Here is a 22,499-nt window from a genome sequence, read left to right on the forward strand (position 1 = left end):
CATCTCCTTCAGTGGTATTTAGAGCTATAGCATAGATTGTCATCTCTAGGTACCTGCTCCCTCAATTAGACCTGCTATGCGTGTTATGGGTCTCTGTGTGTAAATTCTCTCTGAGGTATATGACTCCCACTCTGTTATTGCGCTTTAGTTACAGGCCTACCAGATTGTCATATGCTGCTCCGTTTTCACTGCGGGCCTACTTGCCACGTGGCCAACAACTTATCTCCGAACTGCCCAATTAAAGTTAATTTGTTTTATAGTCTTGTAGTCAGATAGAAAGTGGTATCAAGATGTATAGTTTAGCTTATATGTGTGATATTGATCAGTTCATAGCTCTGTAGTATGTAGGTGGGGTAAACGTACAGACCTCTCTTATGCAGTGGCGCCAAACTGACATCTCCCTCTGGGCTGTATTCGAGTCTCCCCACTTCAGAGTTTCTCTATCTCCTTGGCGATTGTCTCGGTCGCCCGAGGGGCTAAGTGCCTGCTGTTTTCCTAAGAGCAGTGGGGCTTATGCAACTGTAGCGCCGCGGCTTCTCTTACTCCAAAGTGCGCTGTTCCGGTGGGGGAGCCGTTGGTATCAGCTCCTTGCTGCAAAGATATCCAAACAGGTTTGGGTAACTACCTGTTAAGGTTGGCAAGCTTTTTGGGCTAGTTTGACACAGATTTTAAGAAGAAAAACTATCTGTGTTCACTGAGCTCTTTCTCGCTGCGTCCACTTTCTCTGCCCGCCCACCGGAAGTCCTCAGGAATTTTTAATTTTAATCAACTTTCCAATTTACTTTTATCATCAAATTTGCTTTTTTCTCTTGGTATTCTTAGTTTAAACTAAACATAGGTAGACTCATATGCTAATTTCTAAGCCTTTGAGGGCTACCTCTCATCTCATGCTTTTTAAATCTCTTTTCAACACGAGACAGAAAGTACACGTGGGCCATATAGATAACACTGTGTTCAGGCACTTTTAGCACAAAACAATGCTAAATTTAAGACAATAGATAATAAACAGTCATGTGATTAGGGGGTTGGAAGAAGGTTCCTAGATACAAGGTAATCACAGAGGTAAAAAGTATATTAATATAACCATGTTGGTTATGCAAAACAGGGGAATGGGTAATAAAGGGATTATCTATCTTTTAAAAAAATAACAATTCTATGGTAGACTGTCCCTTTAATCCATCTGTGTACCTCTAAAACATGGAATGTTTGTGTGTCCAGCGGGTGATAGTCAAAGATTTAATTGTGTTTCAATAAAAAAAAATCCAGTTTTAATTATTTCAAGGCTCTATCTATAATAATCCAATATGTGTAACTCCATTGTTTTCTGTTTTCAGGGTAACACCTGCTTAGAGACTGGATCATTTTTGCTAAACTACTTAAGCTGTGCTCAGTGCAATAAACGAGATTTTATGCTCATTGGCAACAAAGCAACAGAAGAAGAAGATGGCGAAGAAATCATCACTTATGACCGTAAGCATTTTCTTTATTTGCTAGTTCTTTATGCCTTTGCGGTGCTAGAACTTAGAGTCTCTTGGCAATAAATAAATATAAATTGTAGGTTTTAAGAAGAGGCATGACTAGACTTCACTGGGTGCCTGGGCAAAGGCAGTGGTGAGGTCCTCCTTTTTAACAGCATCCTTTTTGGCTGTTTGCATTCAGCAGAATCTGAGCCAGCAGCCACATAGGATAAAGCCCAACTGCTGTGACTGTGACGCATCCTCCTCTTCTATGCACGTGGAGCCTTCCTGTACAAATATGGTGACAGTTTTTTTTCTGTACAGCAACATTCTATTAGTCATGTTGGAAACCCCACCACTATATTATAAAGGCAAATCCAACACTTTCCTGAAATTATAAACCCGTTATCACAAGGGGCACACAGAGGAGCCAGACATTATGCAAGTAGATGATGCAGGTGGATCTCGGGCCTCACCAGGCCCTCTGTAGTGACATAACTACTGTTTGCAGGGCCAGATGGGCCCCTAGTGGTATGGGCTTGGTCTCGATTGAGACCTGTGAGACCCCTTTAGTTACACACCTGATATTAAGGGAGGTCTTGACAAAGGTTAAGAACTATTATTAGGTGGCCAGCAACAAAGTTGCAGGACAACCTATTGTTATTGTTCGGATTATTATTATTATTATTCTTTTTATTCCGCCAAGCTTTGTATTCAATTGCCCATAACTGCTTAACTGTTTTTGCAAAGCTCTTAAAATCAGGTATGCTGGTACAGCCTATTGCTGTGCTACATCTCATGCAAAATAGAACTCATAGGTCACATGCTCTGGCAGCCATATTGCTTTTTGCGACAAATTTCAACAAACGCTTACAAATCTTTAGCTCTGGAACTGCTTATGTTAAAACTTTGAAACTCGCTGTGCTTAGTGCTACTATGACCTGAAATTGCTATTGCTCAAGAGAAGTGCCTTGGTCACATGATGTGGCAGCCATCTTGCATTTTGTGAAAATATTCAAACATCTTCTTCTCCTAAACCGCTTAGTGCCATGACGCGCAATTCTGCACATATGCTCCTTGCAAGGTCCTCTACTAAGTTTGTTCAAACTGCGATTTTTCCATAATCAACATGGCTGCTGTGAGACATTAACCTTTTTATCTCCATTTAATTGCGTAATTTTGCACTTTATACATTAGTTTTACAATATTTAACAATATTACAGTGTAATAGACACATGATTACACATAGTCATAACCCTTAAAGACAATATTGCAGTTAAAATTTGCATTGCGCAGTCGCCTTCGTGAAATAAAACATTTGCAAATTTTCATGAAACTTCTGCAAATTGTAGAGGTCTATAGTGAGCATTAGTATGTGCAATTTGAAAGCCATACATTGCATAGCTTGGCGGCCATTTTGTTTCGTATGCGTAATTCTTAAAAACTATAAAAATCTTCTTCTCCGAAACTGCTTATGGGACAGACTTGAAATTTTGTTTATAGAGTTATCTTATGACTTACATTCAGATTTGTTCAAGAGAAGTTGATACGTCATGTGGTTTGGCAGCCATTTTGAATTGTTCAAAATTGCTTAACGATATATTTAAATTCATAATAAAACAAAAAACGTTTTATAAAAAATGCTTAATTTTTGCCATGTTTATTGACATCTATAGTGAGTACTATTGTGCATAATATAGAGGCTGTATATCTTACGATCAGGCAGCCATCTTGGTTTACTCGAAAATTTCTAAAGTCTATTTTCTCTGCAAACGCTTATGTAAGAACTGTGAAATTTGCTGTACAGTCTTATATTGTGACCTAGAGTCACAGTTGTTCATGTTGAAGGAATTAGTCACAAGCTGTGGCAGCCATATTGGTTTACGCAAAAAATTTGAAACTGTGTTTTCTTTCCAACCGCTTATGTTAAAACTGTGATATTTGCTGTATAACCATATATTGTCACCTGGAGATACATTTGTTCATGTTGAAAGCATAGGTCATATGGTGTGGCAGCCATTTTAAAAAACGCAAACATTTTGAAAATGTGTTTTTTTTTTCCAAATGCTTATGTTAGAACTGTAAACAATTGTTATATAGCTTTATTTTGTGACATAACTACTTATATGGCATTGCAAAAATAATGCGCTGGCCACCTCTATTGCTGCTTGCAGCTATATTTTAAAAAATTCTAGTTCTGGCTCATAACCTTTGGATTCTTCTGCATACATTCCAATGTAAAATAATTCATTGGCTTCTAAAGTTACATTGGTATTTTAAAAGAGGAGTTACTTGGCTCATTTTAGTGCATAATTTTTAGATTCTAGGGTTTATGTCAGAGCTCAGAGCACCCTGAAAAACACATAGTAGTCAGGTGAGTGTAATTTATATGGAAATTACCTACTACTTATATGGGCATAACATTTGAAAGAAAGTAATCCAGTCTTTTACACAAGGGGTATTCTGTGTGCTGTTTTATCGGGATGGAGCTTTTTTTGAGTGTGAGCATTCAAACAATTCTGTAAGTTCGTCACATACACCTGGTTTTACTCAAATCTGATGTACATTTCACAGAAGTCTGCCGGCTTTTTCAATGGTGACCTCCTTAAAGGGACAGTATACACCAATTTTCATATAACTGCATTTAATTGACACTACTATAAAGAAGAATATGCACTGATACTGATGCACAAATCCTGTATAAAACCTTTTAAAAACATACTTAGAAACTCCCAATTTAGCATTGTTGATTAAGTTAGACCGGGACACCTACTGAAATAGGCTGAGAAAGCAGGAAGAGCAGACACCCCCCTGCATATGAAAAGGCCCATTAGACAAACGGGAGCAGCAGGAGTCTGTAGACCTGGGTCTACATCTGATACTTTGGGGCTTGGTTAGGAGTCTGAAAATCAGCACAATGTTATTTAAAAATAAGCAAAACTATACATTTTTACAAAAACACGCCAGATGGGCTAAATAAATGGACCCTCTACAAAACATTTATGCAAAGAAAAATCTAGGATATACAGGTGAAACTCGAAAAATTAGAATATCGTGCAAAAGTTCATGTATTTCACTAATGCAACTTAAAAGGTGAAACTAATATATGAGATAGACTCATTACATGCAAAGCAAGATAGTTCAAGCCGTGATTTGTCATAATTCTGATGATTATGGCTTACAGCTCATGAAAACCCCAAATCCACAATCTCAGAAAATTAGAATATTGTGAAAAGGTGCAATATTCTAGGCTCAAAGTGTCCCACTCTAATCAGCTAATTAAGCCATAACACCTGCAAAGGGTTCCTGAGCCTTTAAATGGTCTCTGTCTGGTTCAGTAGGAATCACAATCATGGGAAAGACTGCTGACCTGACAGTAGTGCAGAAAACCATCATTGACACCCTCCATAAGGAGGGAAAGCCTCAAAAGGTAATTGCAAAAGAAGTTGGATGTTCCCAAAGTGCTGTATCATAGCACATTAATAGAAAGTTATGTGGAAGGGAAAAGTGTGGAAGAAAAAGGTGCACAAGCAGCAGGGATGACTGCAGCCTGGAGAGGATTGTCAGGAAAAGGCCATTCAAAAGTGTTGGGGACTTTCACAAGAGCCACCACACACAGACTGATCCTAGACATGGACTTAAAATGTCGTATTCCTCTTGTCAAGCCACTCCTGAAGAGCAAACAACGTTATAAGCGTCTTACCTGGGCTAAAGAAAAACAGATTTGATCTGTTGCTCAGTGGTCCAAAGTCCACTTTTCTGATGAGAGCAAATTTTGCATCTCATTTGGAAACCAAGGACCCAGAGTATGGAGGAAGAATGGAGAGGCACACACTGCAAGATGCTTGAAGTCCAGTGTGAAGTTTCCACAGTCTATTGATTTTGGGAGCCATGTCATCTGCTGGTGATGGTTCACTGTGCTTCATTAAGTCGAAGGTCAACGCCGCCATCTACCAGGAGATTTTGGAGCACTTCATGCTTCCTTCCGCAGACGAGCTCTATGGGGATGCTGACTTCATTTTCCAGCAGGAATTGGCACCTGCCCACACTGCCAAAAGCACCAAAACCTGGTTCAATGACTATGGGATTACTGTGCTTGATTGGCCAGCAAAATCGCCTGACCTGAACCCCATAGAGAATCTATGGGGCATTGCCAAGAAAAAGATGAGGGACATGAGACCGAACAATGCAGAAGAGCTGAAGGCCGCTATTGAAGCATCCTGGTCTTCCATAACACCTCAGCAGTGCCACAGGCTGATGGCTTCCATGCCACGCCGCATTGAGGCAGTAATTACTGCAAAAGGGGCCCAAACCAAGTACTGAGTACATACAGTATGCATGCTTATACTTTTCAGAGGTCCGATATTGTTCTACAGGTATGTACAATCCTTGTTTTATTGATTGCATGTAATATTCTAATTTTTTGAGATTGTGGATTTGGGGTTTTCATGAGCTGTAAGCCATAATCATCAAAATTATGACAAATCACGGCTTGAACTATCTTGCTTTGCATGTAATGAGTCTATCTTATATATTTAGTTTCACCTTTTAAGTTGCATTAGTGAAATAAATGAACTTTTACACAATATTCTAATTTTTCGAGTTTCACCTGTAATGTCATTTTAAAGGGATACGAAACCCAATAGTTTTTTTTTTTCATGATTCAGATAGAGCATGCAAATTGTAAGCAACTTTCTAATTTAAATGGGCTGGCTCCTAAGCTTACATTTCTGCTTTTTAAAATAGATACCAAAGAAAAAAAATTGATAATAGGAGTAAATTATTAAAGTGCCAGTAAACCTAGAAAATAATGTTATATAAATCTGCACATAGTGCAGATTTATATAACATTATTTTAGTGCTAGCTTTATGTAACCTAATATTGCCGGGCATTTTTTATTAAAAAAAGAGGGTTTCTTTTACAAGATATGACGAGTCCACGGATTTCATCCTTACTTATGGGATTACGCCTCCTGTTTAGCAGGAAGTGGCAAAGAGCACCACAGCAGAGCTGTGTATATATAGCTCCTCCCCTCCCACTCCAGTCATTCTCTTTGCCTGTGTTAGTGATAGGAAGAGGTAAAGTGAGGTGTTAGTTTAGATTCTTCAATCAAGAAGTTTTTTTGTTTTAAAATGGTGCCAGTAAGTACTATTTTTCTCAGGGAGAAATTGTCCGTCAATAACTTCCCAAGAGGAGTGGAGACATTTTATTTTCTGCCCTGATTGTTTATGATCTTAGCAAAACATTCTCTAAGATCCTGCTGGTTCCCACAGAGCGGTTGAAGGTAGTGTAAAGAAACATCTTCAGTGTGGAGAACCGTGTCATGCTACAAGCAGCATTGAGGTATGTTCAGTCATTTGTTTCTGGGGAGACTTGATGCATCAGAACAGGCTGACATTATTCCCTATCTGGGGAGGGGTAATTAGTAGGCACTATATGTAAAATGGTGGAACTGGAATTCCCTTTTTATATTGATTGCTATGTTTCTATTATGTGAATTCAATATGGGCTAGACGCTGGGAGATGCGGTTGCTGTCTAAGGGCTATCTTGTTATATCTCTATAACTGGCCTGAGAAAAGAACGACTATTATGGCAGCTTTTCATAAGTTACACTTTTTATTGAGGACATATGTTAGAGGGACACATGGCTTTAACACTATTTGGGACCGACATGTTATTTTACTTCCCATGCGGTTTTTAAGACGGCTCGAGTTACGCCCATGGTGGGCGGGGCCTAATTTTGCGCGCTCAGCCGCGCAGTATTTCATCTGAATAGGCAGCAAATTCCTAAGCTCCGGGGGGGCCTAAGTTAATTTTGTAAACGAAGGATCGCTACTTTCGCAGAATCGGTGTACTCTGGGGGCAGGTAGGCGCCGCAGCAGAGCTGTGGCGAGGTGCAGGGGCCTGAATTGTTAAAAAAATTTATATAACTGATAAAAGTGATATAAATTGTATAGCTAATCCAAACAAGCGGTGCAATATTGTTTAGCTATTTTGGATATATAAGGACATTTTTTATTGCTGCAAACGTTGTTTTTTGAGATAACAGAAAAATTGTTGCGCTTTTATTATTTAAAGGCGCAGTACACTTTTTAGGTAAAGTCTTTTTTTGAGTATATGTTTTGACTTCAGAGGTCAATATATCAAGTAGAGAAAGACTATTATTGCTATTGCTAGTCTGTTTAACATGTCTGAACTTCAAGAAAGTACATGTTCTATGTGTTTAGATGCCATTGTGGAACCCCCACTTACTTTTTGTCCCTCGTGTACTGAAAGGGCCTTACATTGTAAAGAGCAGATTTTCTTTAATGCAAATATGTCTAAGGATGATTCTCAGACTGATGAGAATCAGGGTATGCCGCTACTTTCTCCCCAAGCGTCGCAACCTTTAACGCCCACCCAAGCGATGCCGGGTTCTTCAACCATGTCTACTTCATTTACTCTGCAGGATATGGCTGCAGTTATGTCATCTACCCTTACAGAGGTTTTATCTAAGTTGCCTGTGTTACAGGGCAAACGCAGCAGGACAGAAGCCAATTTGAATACTGCGACCTCTGATGCTTTGTTGGCTATTTCCGATGTACCCTCACAGGGATCTTATTTGGGGGTCAGGGAACTTTGTCTGAGGGAGAACTTTCTGATTCGGGAAGTGTGTTACCTCAGACGGACTCGGACGTCATGTCCTTTAGATTTAAGCTTGGACACCTCCGCCTGTTGCTTCGGGAGGTTTTAGCGACTCTGGATGACTGTGACTCTATTGTGGTACCACCAGACAAATTGTGTAAGATGGACAAATACTTAGAGGTGCCTGCTTACTCTGATGTTTTTCCGGTTCCTAAGAGAATCTCGGAAATTATTACACGGGAATGGGAAAGACCGTGTATCCCGTTCTCACCTTCTCCTAATTTTAAGAAAATGTATCCCATATCTGACACTGTTCGGGACTCTTGGCAAACAGTCCATAAGGTGGAGGGACCTATATCTACCCTGGCTAAGCGTACAACTATTCCTATTGAGGACAGTTGTGCTTTCAAAAACCCTATGGATAAGAAATTGGAGGGTCTTCTAAAAAAGTTATTTATTCATCAGGGTTTCCTTTTACAACCGACAGCCTGCATTGTACCAGTTACCACTGCAGCGGCTTTCTGGTTTGACACCTTAGAAGAGTCTCTTAAGACTGAGACTCCTTTAGAGGAAATTCTAGATAGAATTAAGGCTCTTAAGCTGGCTAATTCTTTTATTATGGACACCCCCTTTCAGATTGCCAAGTTGGCAGCTAAGAATGCCGGATTTGCCATTTTAGTGCGTAGAGCGTTATGGTTAAAGTCTTGGTCTGCTGATGTGTCATCTAAGTCAAAGCTTTTGGCTATTCCTTTCAAAGGGAAAACCCTATTCGGGCCTGACTTGAAAGAAATCATCTCTGACATTACGGGAGGTAAGGGTCATCTCCTATCTCAGGATAAAGCAACTAAACTGAGGGGTAAACAAAATAATTTTCGTTCCTTTTGGAACTTCAAAGGAGTCCCCGCTTCTTTTTCCGCTAAACAGGAAGGGAATTTTGCTCAAGCCAAGGCCGTCTGGAGACCCAACCAGGCTTGGAACAAAGGTAAACAAACCAAGAAGCCAACTGCTGCTCCCAAGACAGCATGAAGGGGCGGTCCCCGATCCGGGACCGGATCTAGTAGGGGCAGACTTTCTCTCTTTGCCCAGGCTTGGGTAAGAGATGTTCAGGACCCCTGAACACTGAAAATCGTGTCCCAAGGGTATCAACTGGAATTCAAAAATTCTCTCCCAAGGGGGAGGTTTCTTCTTTCACGATTGTCTGTAGACCAGATAAAAAGAGAGGCGTTCTTACGTTGTGTAAAAGACCTCTCTACTATGGGAGTAATTCGTCCCTTTCCAATACTGGTACAGGGGCAGGGGTTTTACGCAAATCTTTTCGTGGTTCCCAAAAAAGAGGGAACGTTCAGACCCATTTTAGATCTCAAGAGTCTAAACAAGTTTCTCAGAGTCCCATCCTTCAAGATGGAGACTATTCGAACAATTCTATCATTGATCCAGGAGGGTCAATATATGACTACCGTGGACTTGAAGGATGCATACCTTCATATTCCTATCCACAAGGATCATCATCAGTTCCTAAGGTTTGCCTTTCTGGACAAACATTTTCAGTTTGTGGCTCTTCCCTTCGGGTTGGCCACAGCACCCAGGATCTTCACGAAGGTTCTAGGGTCCCTTCTGGCGGTTCTCAGGCCGCGGGGTATTGCAGTGGCGCCTTATCTGGACGATATTCTCATCCAGGCGTCGTCTTACCATCTGACAGTCTCATACAGACATGGTTCTGTCCTTTCTGAGGACTCACGGGTGGAAGGTGAATCTAGAAAAGAGTTCCTTAATTCCTCAGACCAGGGTTCCCTTCCTGAAAAGAAAAGTTAAAGATTCTGAATACATGCCAAGCCCTTCAGTCCAATCCTCAGCCATCAGTGGCTCAGTGCATGGAGGTAATTGGATTGATGGTGGCGGCAATGGACATCATTCTGTTTGCTCGTTTTCATCTCAGACCGCTACAACTGAACATGCTCAGGCAGTGGAATGGAGATTATGCAAATTTGTCTTCTCAGATAGATCTGGATCAGGAGACAAGAGTCTCTCTTCTTTGGTGGTTTTCGCCGGATCATCTGTCCCAAGGGACGTGCTTCCACAGACCCTCATGGGTGATAGTGACAACGGACACCAGCCTACTAGGTTGGGGTGCAGTCTGGAATTCCATGAAGGCTCAGGGTGTGTGGACTTGGTCAGAGTCTCTACTTCCAATCAATATTCTGGAATTGAGAGCAATATTCATTGCGCTTCAAGCTTGGCCTCAGTTGGCTTCGGCCAAATTCATCCGTTTTCAGTCGGACAACATCACGACTGTGGCTTACATCAATCATCAGTGAGGAACAAGAAGTTCCTTAGCGATGACAGAAGTATCCAAGATAATTCGGTGGGCGGAGGCTCACTCTTGTTATCTGTCAGCAATCTACATCCCAGGAGTGGACAACTGGGAAGCGGACTTTTTAAGCAGACAGACGTTTCATCCGGGGGAGTGGGAACTCCATCCGGAGGTCTTTGCCACCCTGATTCTCAGATGGGGCAGACCGTAATTGGATCTGATGGTGTCTCGTCAGAATGCCAAGCGCCCAAGATACGGATCAAGGTCAAGGGATCCTAAGGCCGAACTGATAGATGCCTTGGCAGTGCCTTGGTCGTTCAACCTAGCTTATGTGTTTCCACCGTTTGCTCTCCTTCCCCGGGTGATTTCTCGGATCAAACAGGAGAGGGCTTCAGTAGTTCTAATCGCGCCTACATGGCCTCGCTGGACTTGGTATGCCGATTTCGTGGACATGTCCTCTCTGCCGCCGTGGAAGCTTCCATTGAGGCAGGACCTTCTCATTCAGGGACCGTTCCAACACCCAAATCTAGTTTCTCTGCAACTGACTGCTTGGAGATTGAAGGCTTGATTTTATCTAAGCGGGGGTTCTCTGATTCGGTCATTGATACTTTGATTCAGGCACGTAATCCTGTTACTAGAAAGATCTACCATAATATATGGCGTAAATATCTTTATTGGTGCGAATCCAAGGGCTGCTCATGGAGTAGAGTTAGGATTCCCAGGATTCTGTCTTTTCTCCAAGAAGGATTGGAGAAAGGGTTATCAGCAAGTTCCTTAAAGGGACAAATCTCTGCTTTGTCAATTTTACTACACAAATGTTTGGCAGATGTTCCAGACGTTCAGTCTTATTGTCAGGCTCTAACCAGAATCAAGCCTGTGTTTAGACCAATTGCTCCATCCTGGAGTTTGAATTTAGTTCTTAATTTTCTTCAAGGGGTTCCGTTTGAACCCATGCATTCCATAGATATTAAGTTGTTATCTTGGAAGGTTTTATTTTTGGTTGCTATTTCTTCTGCTCGTAGAGTTTCTGAGCTTTCAGCGTTACAATGTGACTCGCCTTATCTTACCTTCCATTCTGACAAGGTGGTTTTACGTACCAAACCTGGTTTCCTTCCTAAGGTTGTTTCTAATAAGAATATTAATCAGGAAATTGTTGTTCCTTCATTATGTCCTAATCCTTCTTCTAAGAAGGAGCGTCTGTTGCATAACTTGGACGTGGTCCGTGCCCTGAAGTTTTACTTGCAGACGACTAAGGAATTTCGTCAATCATCTTCATTATTTGTGATTTTTTTCTGGAAAGCGTAGGGGTCAGAAAGCTACGGCTACCTCTCTTTCTTTTTGGCTGAAGAGTATCATCCGTCTGGCATATGAGACTGCTGGACAGCAGCCTCCTGACATAATTACGGCTCATTCTACTAGGGCTGTGGCTTCCTCATGGGCATTTAAAAACTATGCTTCTGTTGAACAGATTTGCAAGGCTGCAACTTGGTCGTCTCTTCATACTTTTTCCAAATTTTACAAATTTGATACTTTTGCTTCTTCTGAGGCTGGTTTTGGGAGAAAGGTTCTTCAAGCACTGGGGCCTTCCGTTTAGGTTCCTGTCTTGTCCCTCCCTTTCATCTGTGTCCTATAGCTTTGGTATTGTATCCCATAAGTAAGGATGAAATCCGTGGACTCATCATATCTTGAAAAAGAAAAGGAAATTTATGCTTACCTGATAAATTTCTTTCTTTTACAATATGACGAGTCCACGGCCCACCCTGTCATTTCTAAGACAGGTATTTATTTTTGTTAAACTTCAGTCACCTCTGCACCTTTGGGTTTTCCTTTCTCTTCCTAACTTCGGTCGAATGACTGGAGTGGGAGGGGAGGAACTATATATACTGCTGTGGTGCTCTTTGCCACTTCCTGCTAAACAGGAGGCATAATCCCATAAGTAAGGATGAAATCCGTGGACTCGTCATATCGTAAAAGAAAGAAATAAATTTCCTTTTTTCAGACCTTCACTCTGTGCTCTACTGAGCGGGTTTTCCCTCAGAGCGCATCTGGCCAGCTGTCTAGTCACAGCCCGGCCTGACCACGCCATTACACTCAATGTAGCTCGCTCCCGCTGTCAGACAGAGCAGGAGCAAGCTACGTTGAGTGTAATGGCGCGGTCAGGTTTACTGGCACTTTACTTTTCTAGGTTTACTGGCACTTTTATATTGCTTAAAATTGCATGCTCTATCTGAATCATGAAAGAAAAAATTTGGGTTTCATATCCCTTTAAACAGATGTTCTACTTATAAACATCTCCAAATTCTCAAATTGTTAACATTTGTGTTTTTGGATTTTATTTGAGAGTTCTAGCAGTGCAGTACTATAACAGTTACTTTTAGGTTTAATCACCTGTCAGATGGAGTAAATTAGAACACCAATATATAATCTTGGCCCCCAAACTGAAGGGGTTTTAGTACATTTTTGTCAATGTACGTAAATATTCCACAAATGTGGTAAGGTGAATAATTAGCCTGCGCTATTTGTTTTACCTTCAAATGTATCTTTTAGTTAATTGGCTCTCCTTGTTCAGTACTACAATTTTTATACCTATTTTATGTTACTTCCTTAATTATAGCAAATGGGATAAACAAATATTTAATCTCATGCATGTTCCCAAGCCAGTTCTGAAATGCACATGTGCCATACCTGATTGGCTTACTGACCATGTCTTACTTTGGTGCAGCAATGCATTGTGGTTATGTAATGGAACTTTATTTAAAGGGACAGTCAATTCACGCTCATGAATCAGATAGGGCATGCAATTTTAAATAGCTTTTCAATTTACTTTTTAAATTTGCTTTGTTCTCTTGGTATTCTTTCTTGAAAGCTAAACCTAGGTAAGCGCATAAACTGATTTCTAAGCCCTTGAAGACTGCCTCTTATCTCTGTGCATTTTTACATTTTTCACAATTAGACTCTGCTAATTCATGTGTGCCATTATAGATAACGTGTTCACTTCTGTGGAGTTATTTGAGTCGGCACTGATTGGCTAAAATGCATGTCTGTCAAAAGAACTGAGATAAGGGGACAGTCTGCAGAGGCTTAGATACAAGGAAATCACAGAGGTAAAAAGTATATTACTATAACAGTGTTGGTTGTGCAAAACTGGGGCCTGTTAGGGAGGCCTGAAGTCAGGTTTGAAAACCAGTGCATTAGATGCATACAAAAACAGACATAAAAATATTAGAAAAAGAACAATTGCACTACATTAGTGTAACATGCAACAGAACTAATGAACGGACATTGCAGTCAGTATTTTCTTTTTCATCTTAAAAAGGAAGTTAAAACTATATGGAATTTTGTTGGTGTATTTTAAATGTCATGTTCCTATTCTAAGCAAACCAATGTTTCTGTCATACTTGCAGAGGCATGTCCCTTTCAGCCAGTAAAGCAGTGGTAGTTGTCATTATAAACCAGTGAGGATTAGTTAAACAAATACTGCAGCACTAGTTTCAATTTGAAAACAACAGTTTTTTCAAGGCAAACAATATTTTTTACTTTTATAAAAGCTGCTCTTTCAAATGCATTATAGGATTTTTTGGAGTACAAAATCCCTTTTAATATTTGGGGTTACAAAAACGAATGAAATTTGTCTTTGGGGTTATTTAAATGTAATTTTATTGCAGATTTTCGATTTTTAGAACGAGTAGCCAAAATGCATAGTTATTTTGCCATAATTTAAAAAAATATTGTTGCTTGATTTGTGTTTTCCAGATATGTGTAAAAACTGCCACCATGTTATCGCAAAGCACGAGTATACTTTTAGTGTTGTAGATGACTATCAGGTAAGATGTCTCCTTGTCGATGATTTGTTCTGATATGAGACTTATATTTACATCACAATTAGGGCTGGGCGATATGGGGGGGGGGCGGGAAATCGCGTTATTTTTCATAAAAACCGCAATTGAGATTTAATCGCGATTTTATTAAAAATTACTATAACACCATAATTTTTCAATAATACGTTTATTTAACACTACAGAATCTTACTGTGCATGTTTCTCAATGTCCAATACACTCTTGGAGCATAAAAATAACACTTATAATTAGAGGAAAAATATAAAAATAAAAAAAACTGCTTGTGCACTGCACCACTGTGTACTACTACTGATGACTGATGATCTATCTTCTACACCTGACTCAACTAAATTATACATTAAATAAATATAAATAATAAATATAGTATTTATCATCTATCTATCTAGTAAGTAACTCTATATATCATTCATCCTCTATAATCTATCTACTAGATAGAGCAGTACGCAGTAGATATTATTTATATATATTTTGGTAACATCATGTTGAATATATTATATTTTACAATTCACTTCACAATACATCCTACAAGCAACCCTTAATGAACATTTATAAATAAAATATATTTTATTATTGTGATATGTAATCAAACTCAATGTTATGCGTCACAGAAGTTTAAAAAAAAAGTAAGGCACTTTAAAGTTTTTTTTTACAATATTCACTTTATTGCTCACAACTTTGAGCTGTCCCACCGCCACACCAACCCTTCACCACCGCCACATCACTCTCAGATGACTCCCACACACTCTTCAATCTCTTCCAAAATGGCCGTTTCGTGGCCATTCTCAGGTCCGCCCATGGCCGCACACTGGTCCGCCTCTCAAGCTGAAGATTTAAAAAAAAAAAAAAATGTATTGCGTACTCTCGCGGTTTTAAAACCGCGGCGATTAATCACGGTTTAAAACCGCATCCGCGATTAATCATGCAGCCCTAATCACAATCATCTTGTCTTTCACCTGTTTACATTAAAGGGACAGTTTACCATAGAATTGTTATTGTTTCAAAAGATAGATAATCCCTTTATTACCCATTCCCCAGCTTTGCATAACCAACACAGTTATATTAATATACTTTTTTACCTCTGTGATTACCTTGTATCTAGGAACCTTCTTCCAGCCCCCTGATCACATGACTCTGACTGTTTATTATTTATTGTCTTAAATTTAGCATTGATTTGTGCTAAATCTTAAATAACCCCCTGTGCCTGAACACAGTGTTATCTATATGGCCCACGTGTATTTTCTGTCTCTTTGTGTTGAAAAGAGATTTAAAAAGACTGTGATAAGAGGCAGCCCTCAAAGGCTTAGAAATTAGCATATGAGCCTACCTATGTTTAGTTTAAACTAAGAAAACAAAGAGAAAAAAGCAAATTTGATGATAACGGTAAATTGGAAAGTTGATTAAATTAAAAGTCCTGTCTGAATAATGAAAAACCTTGCTCTGCTGTGTTGCTGTGAAGACTTGGTATGTGTTTAAAACCTGTGCCAGAGGCAAGGCCATTGTGTCTCTGTGGGACATGGTGCATATAAATGTGCTCAAAGCAATTAAAGGGACAGTCTACCCAAACATTTTCTCCCCTTTAATTTTTTCACAATGATCCATTTTTCCTGCTGGAATGTAATTAAATTAAGCTAAAATGAGCTAATATTAAACTTGTTAAATTGTTATTGCACACATTATCATTGCATACATTTATTTTAAATTATGCTAATTTGGATATCAGAAAATGATATAATATGGCACCCATCCGAGATAGATAGATATATACACACACATTGTCATCTTGTTTGCTGCTGTTTTTGTTTTTCAATAGCCAAACTTCACCCACTTTATGGAGGAGGCATTTCCTGTGTGTTACTAGACTAGGCTTGTCACTGTCATTTCGTTACCAAAACATCCATTTATTTTTCTTTGTGCTGTTTTTATCTGATCAACCCTCCTGAAACCAGTTAAGGACTGGGTTAGAATTGTGAAATTTGCAGTGCGGAAAACCCACAATATTCAGACAAATTATTGGAAAATGGGCAAATAAAGTATATTGCATTCTAGTGCTCTCTCCTCTCCTGTAACTCTCTTTTGGCACGTGAATAGAATCCCTGCTCATCTGCAACCTATTCACTGCATTCTAGTGCTCTCTCTCCTCCTGTAACTATCTTTTGGTACGTGAATAGAATCCCTGTTCATCTGCAACCTATTCGCTGCATTCTAGTGCTCTCTCCTCTCCTGTAACTCTCTTTTGGTACGTGAATAGTATCCCTGCTCATCTGCAACCTATTCACTGCATTCTAGTGCTCTCTCCTGCAACTCTCTTTTGGTATGTGTATATGTATATTGAGAAATTGATTTTAGGTTTTAATTTAGTCCTGCATTTATTGTAATGTTATCCCAATGTCTTACTTCTAATGTTTTGTTAATTGACATGTGATGTTCAATCCTTATCAATACTTGCTATTCTTAAATTTATAGCTGATAAATGCCATAGCTCGCACCTCCTCAAAATTTTACTGTCTTGTTTATCTTAACTTATCTCGACCTGACCAGAATCTAACTTTCAATTGGCCTTTTAAATTGTCTTTTGACTTAGCAATTAAGTAATTCAGTGGACCCAGCTTGACTGCCCTGCCTATATATTTAAAGGGACAGTATACTATAAAATTGTTTTTCCCTTATTGTGTTTCTAGTTACTTTTTTTGTACCAGCTGCAGAGTATAAAATGTATGAGATTTGTTTTTAAGGCTGATTTTGTATTTTGAAGCCACAACCTAATAAAATGGGTTGAGCTTGTAGGCATAATCAGATCTCATTACTTTATCACATTATGTACATATACCGGCTTCTTTATCTTATATATGTCCATAAACCAATGACCAATACTTGAACAATGAAAAATTAACATTTTATTACCTTATCTCTTCTATAAACCACTGGGAGTGTAATTTCTTCTACTGGCTGTGATTACATAGCTAGGCCTTGAGGCCAAAATCTTTCAGGATAGGTGGGGATACCACAGGCTAAATAAACTAATTCAAATGCCAATATAAGGTTAATAGAAATACTTGTAAATAGTTTAATACTCTCCAGCAGGTAAAGTGGATCATTGGGAACAAATTAAAGGGGAGAACATTTTTGAGTAAACTGTCTCTTTAACACTAGCTTGGGCTGTGCATTGCACTAGGGGTGCATTGCCTGGGTAGTGTGCATTGTCACAATAGCACATGTTCACATTTTTTAAGTGAACATTTTATAAGTGAGGCATTAAGATAAGAATTATACAAGAATTGGACAAGGGGCAAGACACAAGGCATGTACCCTTTTGTAATTTTGTGTTTTAAGTATCTCATTGTTTCCTTATGTAAGTGCTGCTGTAATTGTTTTTTCTGTGTTTGACTTCCACTTTTGTAAAAATGCTCAATATATTTATATTCCTTTTTGCTACCTCTTGCCTCCTATAACAAACTACTTTACTCAATTACTCCTTCCCCCTCACCACCTGCTCTGTTCATTAGCCCATCTCTCTTAAGGGGACATTATACACATTTTCTTCTTTGCCTAAATGTTTTGTAGATGATCTATTTATATAGCCCATAAAGTTATTGTTGTTTTGAATGTTTAGTTTTGCTTATTTTTTAAATAATATTGCTCTGATTTTGAGACTCCTAACCAAGCCCCAAAGTTTTAGGAGAATGCCAACAGATACCTGCTCCAGCTTGATTTGTGTAAAGGGTCTTTTCATATGCAGGGAAGGGGGGGGGGGGAGTGTCTTTCCAACAACCTTTTTAACAGAGCTTAACTGAGATCTTTTAAGTAATTTTTTTAAACAGTTTTATACTGGATTTTTATATCAGTATATGTGCATCTTATTCTTTATAGTAGTGTCTATTACATGCAGTTATATGAAAATTGGTGTATACTGTCCCTTAAAACGTACCTTACTATTGTACTCATGAACTTTACTTATTCCTAAACACTCTCTCTCCCCCCTGCACCTCATCCCAAAAACAGTCTCATTATTGCAAATCTGCATCTCACCTCATGTCACTCTCCCTCTTGCTCATATTAGCTGCTGGTGACAACTCCCCTAATCTTGGCCCCCAACAACTTCCTAGCCGTGCACATCCATGTGTACCTTTCCACAGGCTCAGAAATCAAAACTCTGGTAACCTCACACACATTCTTGTATCTAAAGCCACTACCCCCTTCACTTGTGCACTCTGGAACTCTCGCTCTGTTTGCACAAGCTCACTTCTATCCGTGACCTTTTTATCTCACACTCCCTCAACCTTCTGCCTCTCAGAAACTTGGCTCTCTCCTTTTAGACACAGCATTCACTGCTGCATTGTCATATGGGGGTCTCCACTTCAGCCATACTCCTAGGTCTGGTAACAGACAAGGAGGTGGTGTAGGTATTTTACTTTCCTCTCATTACACCTTTTCAACAAATACAACCCATCTCTTCCCTCACATTTTCCTCATTCGAAACCCACATGATTCGCCTATTCTCTCCCCTCTCTATACGTGTTGCAGTAATATACCGCCCCCTGGCTCCTCAACTCAGTTTCTAGATCACTTTGCTGCCTGGCTACCTTATTTCCTTTCCTCAGACACCCCTGCCCTCATTCTTGGTGACTTCAACATCCCTCTTGACAATCCCACTGCCTCCTCTGCAAAACAACTCACTTCCTCTTTCGGTCTGTCACAATGGACTGACTCTCCCAGTCACAAAAATTGTCACTCCCTTGATCTGATCTTAAGCTATCGATGCACTATTTCAAACTTCACAAACTCCCCTTTTCCTCTTTCTGACCATCATCTCCTCATTTGCAACATCTCATCCCTCCCTATAATTCTCCCTCCTTCTACCCCTCACACCAAACTTCACAGATGCATTATGTCATTAGATCAGCAACAGCTCGCTAGTTCTCTCGAACCTCTCCTCTCATCTATCTCCTCCTTTTCCTGCCCTGACCAATCTATCTGCCACTATAATTCTACCCTTACATCTGTCCTTGACAATCTGGCCCTTCCTACCATTGTTCGAAAATCACACACTCACCCTCAGCCCTGGCATAATCCTCTGACACGGTACCTACGCAGATGCTCCTGTACTACTGAGAGGCACTGGAGAAAATCTCTGAGTTCAGCTGACTTTCTTCACTTCAACTTCATCTTGAACCCCTACTACTCTGCCCTTAATCTTTATAAGCAACACTACTTCTCTACTCTTATCTCCACTCTTTCTTCAAACCCAAAACCTCTGTTCTCCACTTTCAACACTCTTCTCTGCCCACTCCCACCTCCTAATACAACAATGTTGCCAGCCACTTCAATAACAAAATCGATTCCATCAGAAACTAAATTACCTCTCAGCATGCTTCCGGCCTCTCACCCTCTCAAAAGCTTGCAATTAACCAAAACCCACATAGCCATATATTTAGCTCTTTCGCCCCTGTCACTGAGGAAGAAGTTTCTGCACTTATACTGCACACTCAACTCACTACCTGTCCACTCAACCCCATCCCTTCACAGCTACTCCCCTCCCTCTCTTCTACCCTTACCCCTATACTCGCACACATTTTCAACCTCTCCCTCAGCACTGGTATATTTCCCTCATCTCTAAAACATGCACTGGTCACACCTATTCTCAAAAAACGTCTCAATCCAACTTCCCCATCCAACTACCGCCCTTTTTCCCTACTCCGTCTTGCCTCAAAGGGTTAATAAGGGAGTGTAATGTAACGCCTATCCCATTTTCGTTACATTACACTCCCTTATTAACCCACTGCAATCTGGATTTCGCCCTCCATCACTCCACAGAGACAGCAATCGTTAAGGTTACCAACGACCAGCCTTTGATACTGTTGACCATCCTCTCTTGCTCCAAGCCCTCCAATCCTTCGGCATTTGTGGCACAGCCCTCTCGTGGTTCTCTTCCTACCTGTCTAACCGTAACTTTAGTGTAGCCTTCTCTGGGGCTTCCTCTTCCCCGTTACCACTTTCTGTTGGGGTACCGCAAGGCTCTGTCCTCGGTCCCCTTCTCTTCTCAATCTACACTTCATCATTAGGTTCCCTAATAAAGTCCCACAAGTTCCAATATCATTGGTATGCCGACGACACTCAAATCTACATCTCTGCTCCAGACCTATCTGCTTCCTTGCTAACCCGTGTCACTAACTGTCTTTCTCACATCTCTTCCTGGATGTCCTCTCACTACCTTAAAGGGACAGTATACACCAATTTTCATATAACTACATCTAATGGACATTACTATAAAGAATAAGATGCACAGATACTAATATAAAAATCAAGTATAAAACTGTTTAAATACTTACTTAGAAGCTCTGTTTAACTCTGTTGAAAAGGTAGCTGGAAAGCCCACTGCAAGTGGGAAATAAGACAATTCCCCCTCTCCCTTCTTTTGCATATGAAAAGACCCTTTACACAAACAGGAGCAAGCTGGAGTAGGTATCTGACGGTATTCTCCTAAAACTTTAGGGCTTGGTTAGGAGTCTGAAAATCAGAGCAATGTTATTAAAAAAAATAAGCAAAACTATAAAAAAAAAAATTAAAAAAACAACTTTATGGGCTATATAAATAGATCATCTACAAAACATTCATGCAAAGAAAAATGAGTGTATAATGTCCCTTTAAACTAAATCTCTCCAAAACTGAACTACTTATTTTCCCCCCTTCTTCTAAATTCTCCACCCCCTATCTCTCTAACTGTCGACAACTCCATCATTACCCCTACCCCGCATGCCCAATGTCTTGGGGTCACACTTGACTCAGATCTTTCTTTCACTCCTCACATTCAGGCCTTGGCTAACTCCTACCGCTTCCACCTTAAAAATATTTCTAAAATTAGACATTTCCTTACACAAGACACAACTAAGATTCTAATCCACTCTCTCATCCTTTCCCGCCTTGACTATTGCATCTCTCTGGTCTCCCTAGCTGCCGTCTAGCTCCTTTATAATCCATAATGAATGCCTCTGCCAGGCTCATCTTCCTTATACGTCACTCTTCATCTGCTGCACCTCTCTACCAATCTATTCACTGGCTTCCTTTTCCTCCAGGATTAAACACAAAATTCTGACTCTGACATACAAAGCCCTCAACTGCACAACTCCCCTCTATATCTTCAACCTTGTCTCCAGATACTCTCCCTCCCGTCCCCTTCGCTCTGCTCACAACCTCCTACTCTCGTTACTTCCTTACATTCCCGTTTATAGGACTTCTCTAGACTGACTCCCATCTTGTGGAACCCTAAGCCTCGCTCCACAAGACTCTCCCCTACTTTTGAAAGCTTCAAACACTCCCTAAATACTCTTCTGTTCAAGGATGCATACAACCTACACTAACTTTTCCTTGTACCAGTTCCTATCCTCCATTCCTATCCGCCATGAACCTCCTTAAAATGTAAGCCTAAGAGCCCAACTGCTTGCAGATCACTTTCACAAGAGCTGATTACAACAGTGCGACTCTAGGCAGGGCCCTCTACCCATTTGATCCCAATAATTGCTACCTTGTATACCGCCTATGTTTATAGAGCTGCAGAATCTGTTGGGGCTCTACAAATAACCGATAATAATAATTTTGCAAAGCTTTTTTTTTTTTTTTTCTCGGCACATAATTAAACATTTTATATTACAATCTCAACGTGCTTACAGTCTTTTTAGCTGTAGAAATCATGAGATTTCTAGTTCTCAGAAGTATAAATATACACTGCAGACTTCTCAGGGCTAACTCTACTATATATCAGTGCCTAACTGCAGTTTATCATAATGACTGCTTTGTCTTTACTTCAGTCTCAATTTTCTAATCGAGATAAAGCAAATGGTAGATGGAGTTTGAAATTGCAGCAAACCTGGGGCTCGATCCAATATGCAGCGTCGCCTGCAAAAGCGGTATCACATATACGGCGTAACATACAAGTTAGGCGCGTATATTACACCCGTCGCCTGCAATTTTTACTCCCATAAGCTAACATGGGACCGCGTCGTAAATCGGTATCAGATATCCAGCGCAAGGACTTACGTGGCGAAAATGGAGAAATCTTACTCCATTTTTACCTCGCCATAAAAGGCAGCCGTAGCAAGCCTTGCGCTGAGTATGGGAGCACCGTAACTCCCGAAAATGCCTGCAAAAATAAACTAACACCTAACACATGCGCAATGTCTATCTACCTGTCAACCGCAATCCCCCACCGCAATAACTAATAAAGTCTATTAACCCCTAAATCCGCCAACCCCA

At 40.1% G+C, this 22,499-nt stretch overlaps 1 protein-coding gene across 1 annotated transcript in view; it reads left to right on the top strand.

Annotated features, from left to right (window-relative positions):
• The window catches only part of LOC128645001 (protein Churchill), a 39,677-nt gene that overhangs the window by 13,080 nt on the left and 4,098 nt on the right, over positions 1 to 22,499 (top strand). The window contains exons 2-3 of the mRNA XM_053697712.1: positions 1,335 to 1,470; positions 14,148 to 14,218. Coding sequence (XP_053553687.1) covers positions 1,335 to 1,470; positions 14,148 to 14,218 — 207 coding nt within the window. The remainder of the gene's footprint in view (positions 1 to 1,334; positions 1,471 to 14,147; positions 14,219 to 22,499) is intronic.

The sequence above is a fragment of the Bombina bombina genome, chromosome 1 (assembly GCF_027579735.1).
Source record: "Bombina bombina isolate aBomBom1 chromosome 1, aBomBom1.pri, whole genome shotgun sequence".
In the NCBI taxonomy this organism is placed as follows: domain Eukaryota; kingdom Metazoa; phylum Chordata; class Amphibia; order Anura; family Bombinatoridae; genus Bombina; species Bombina bombina.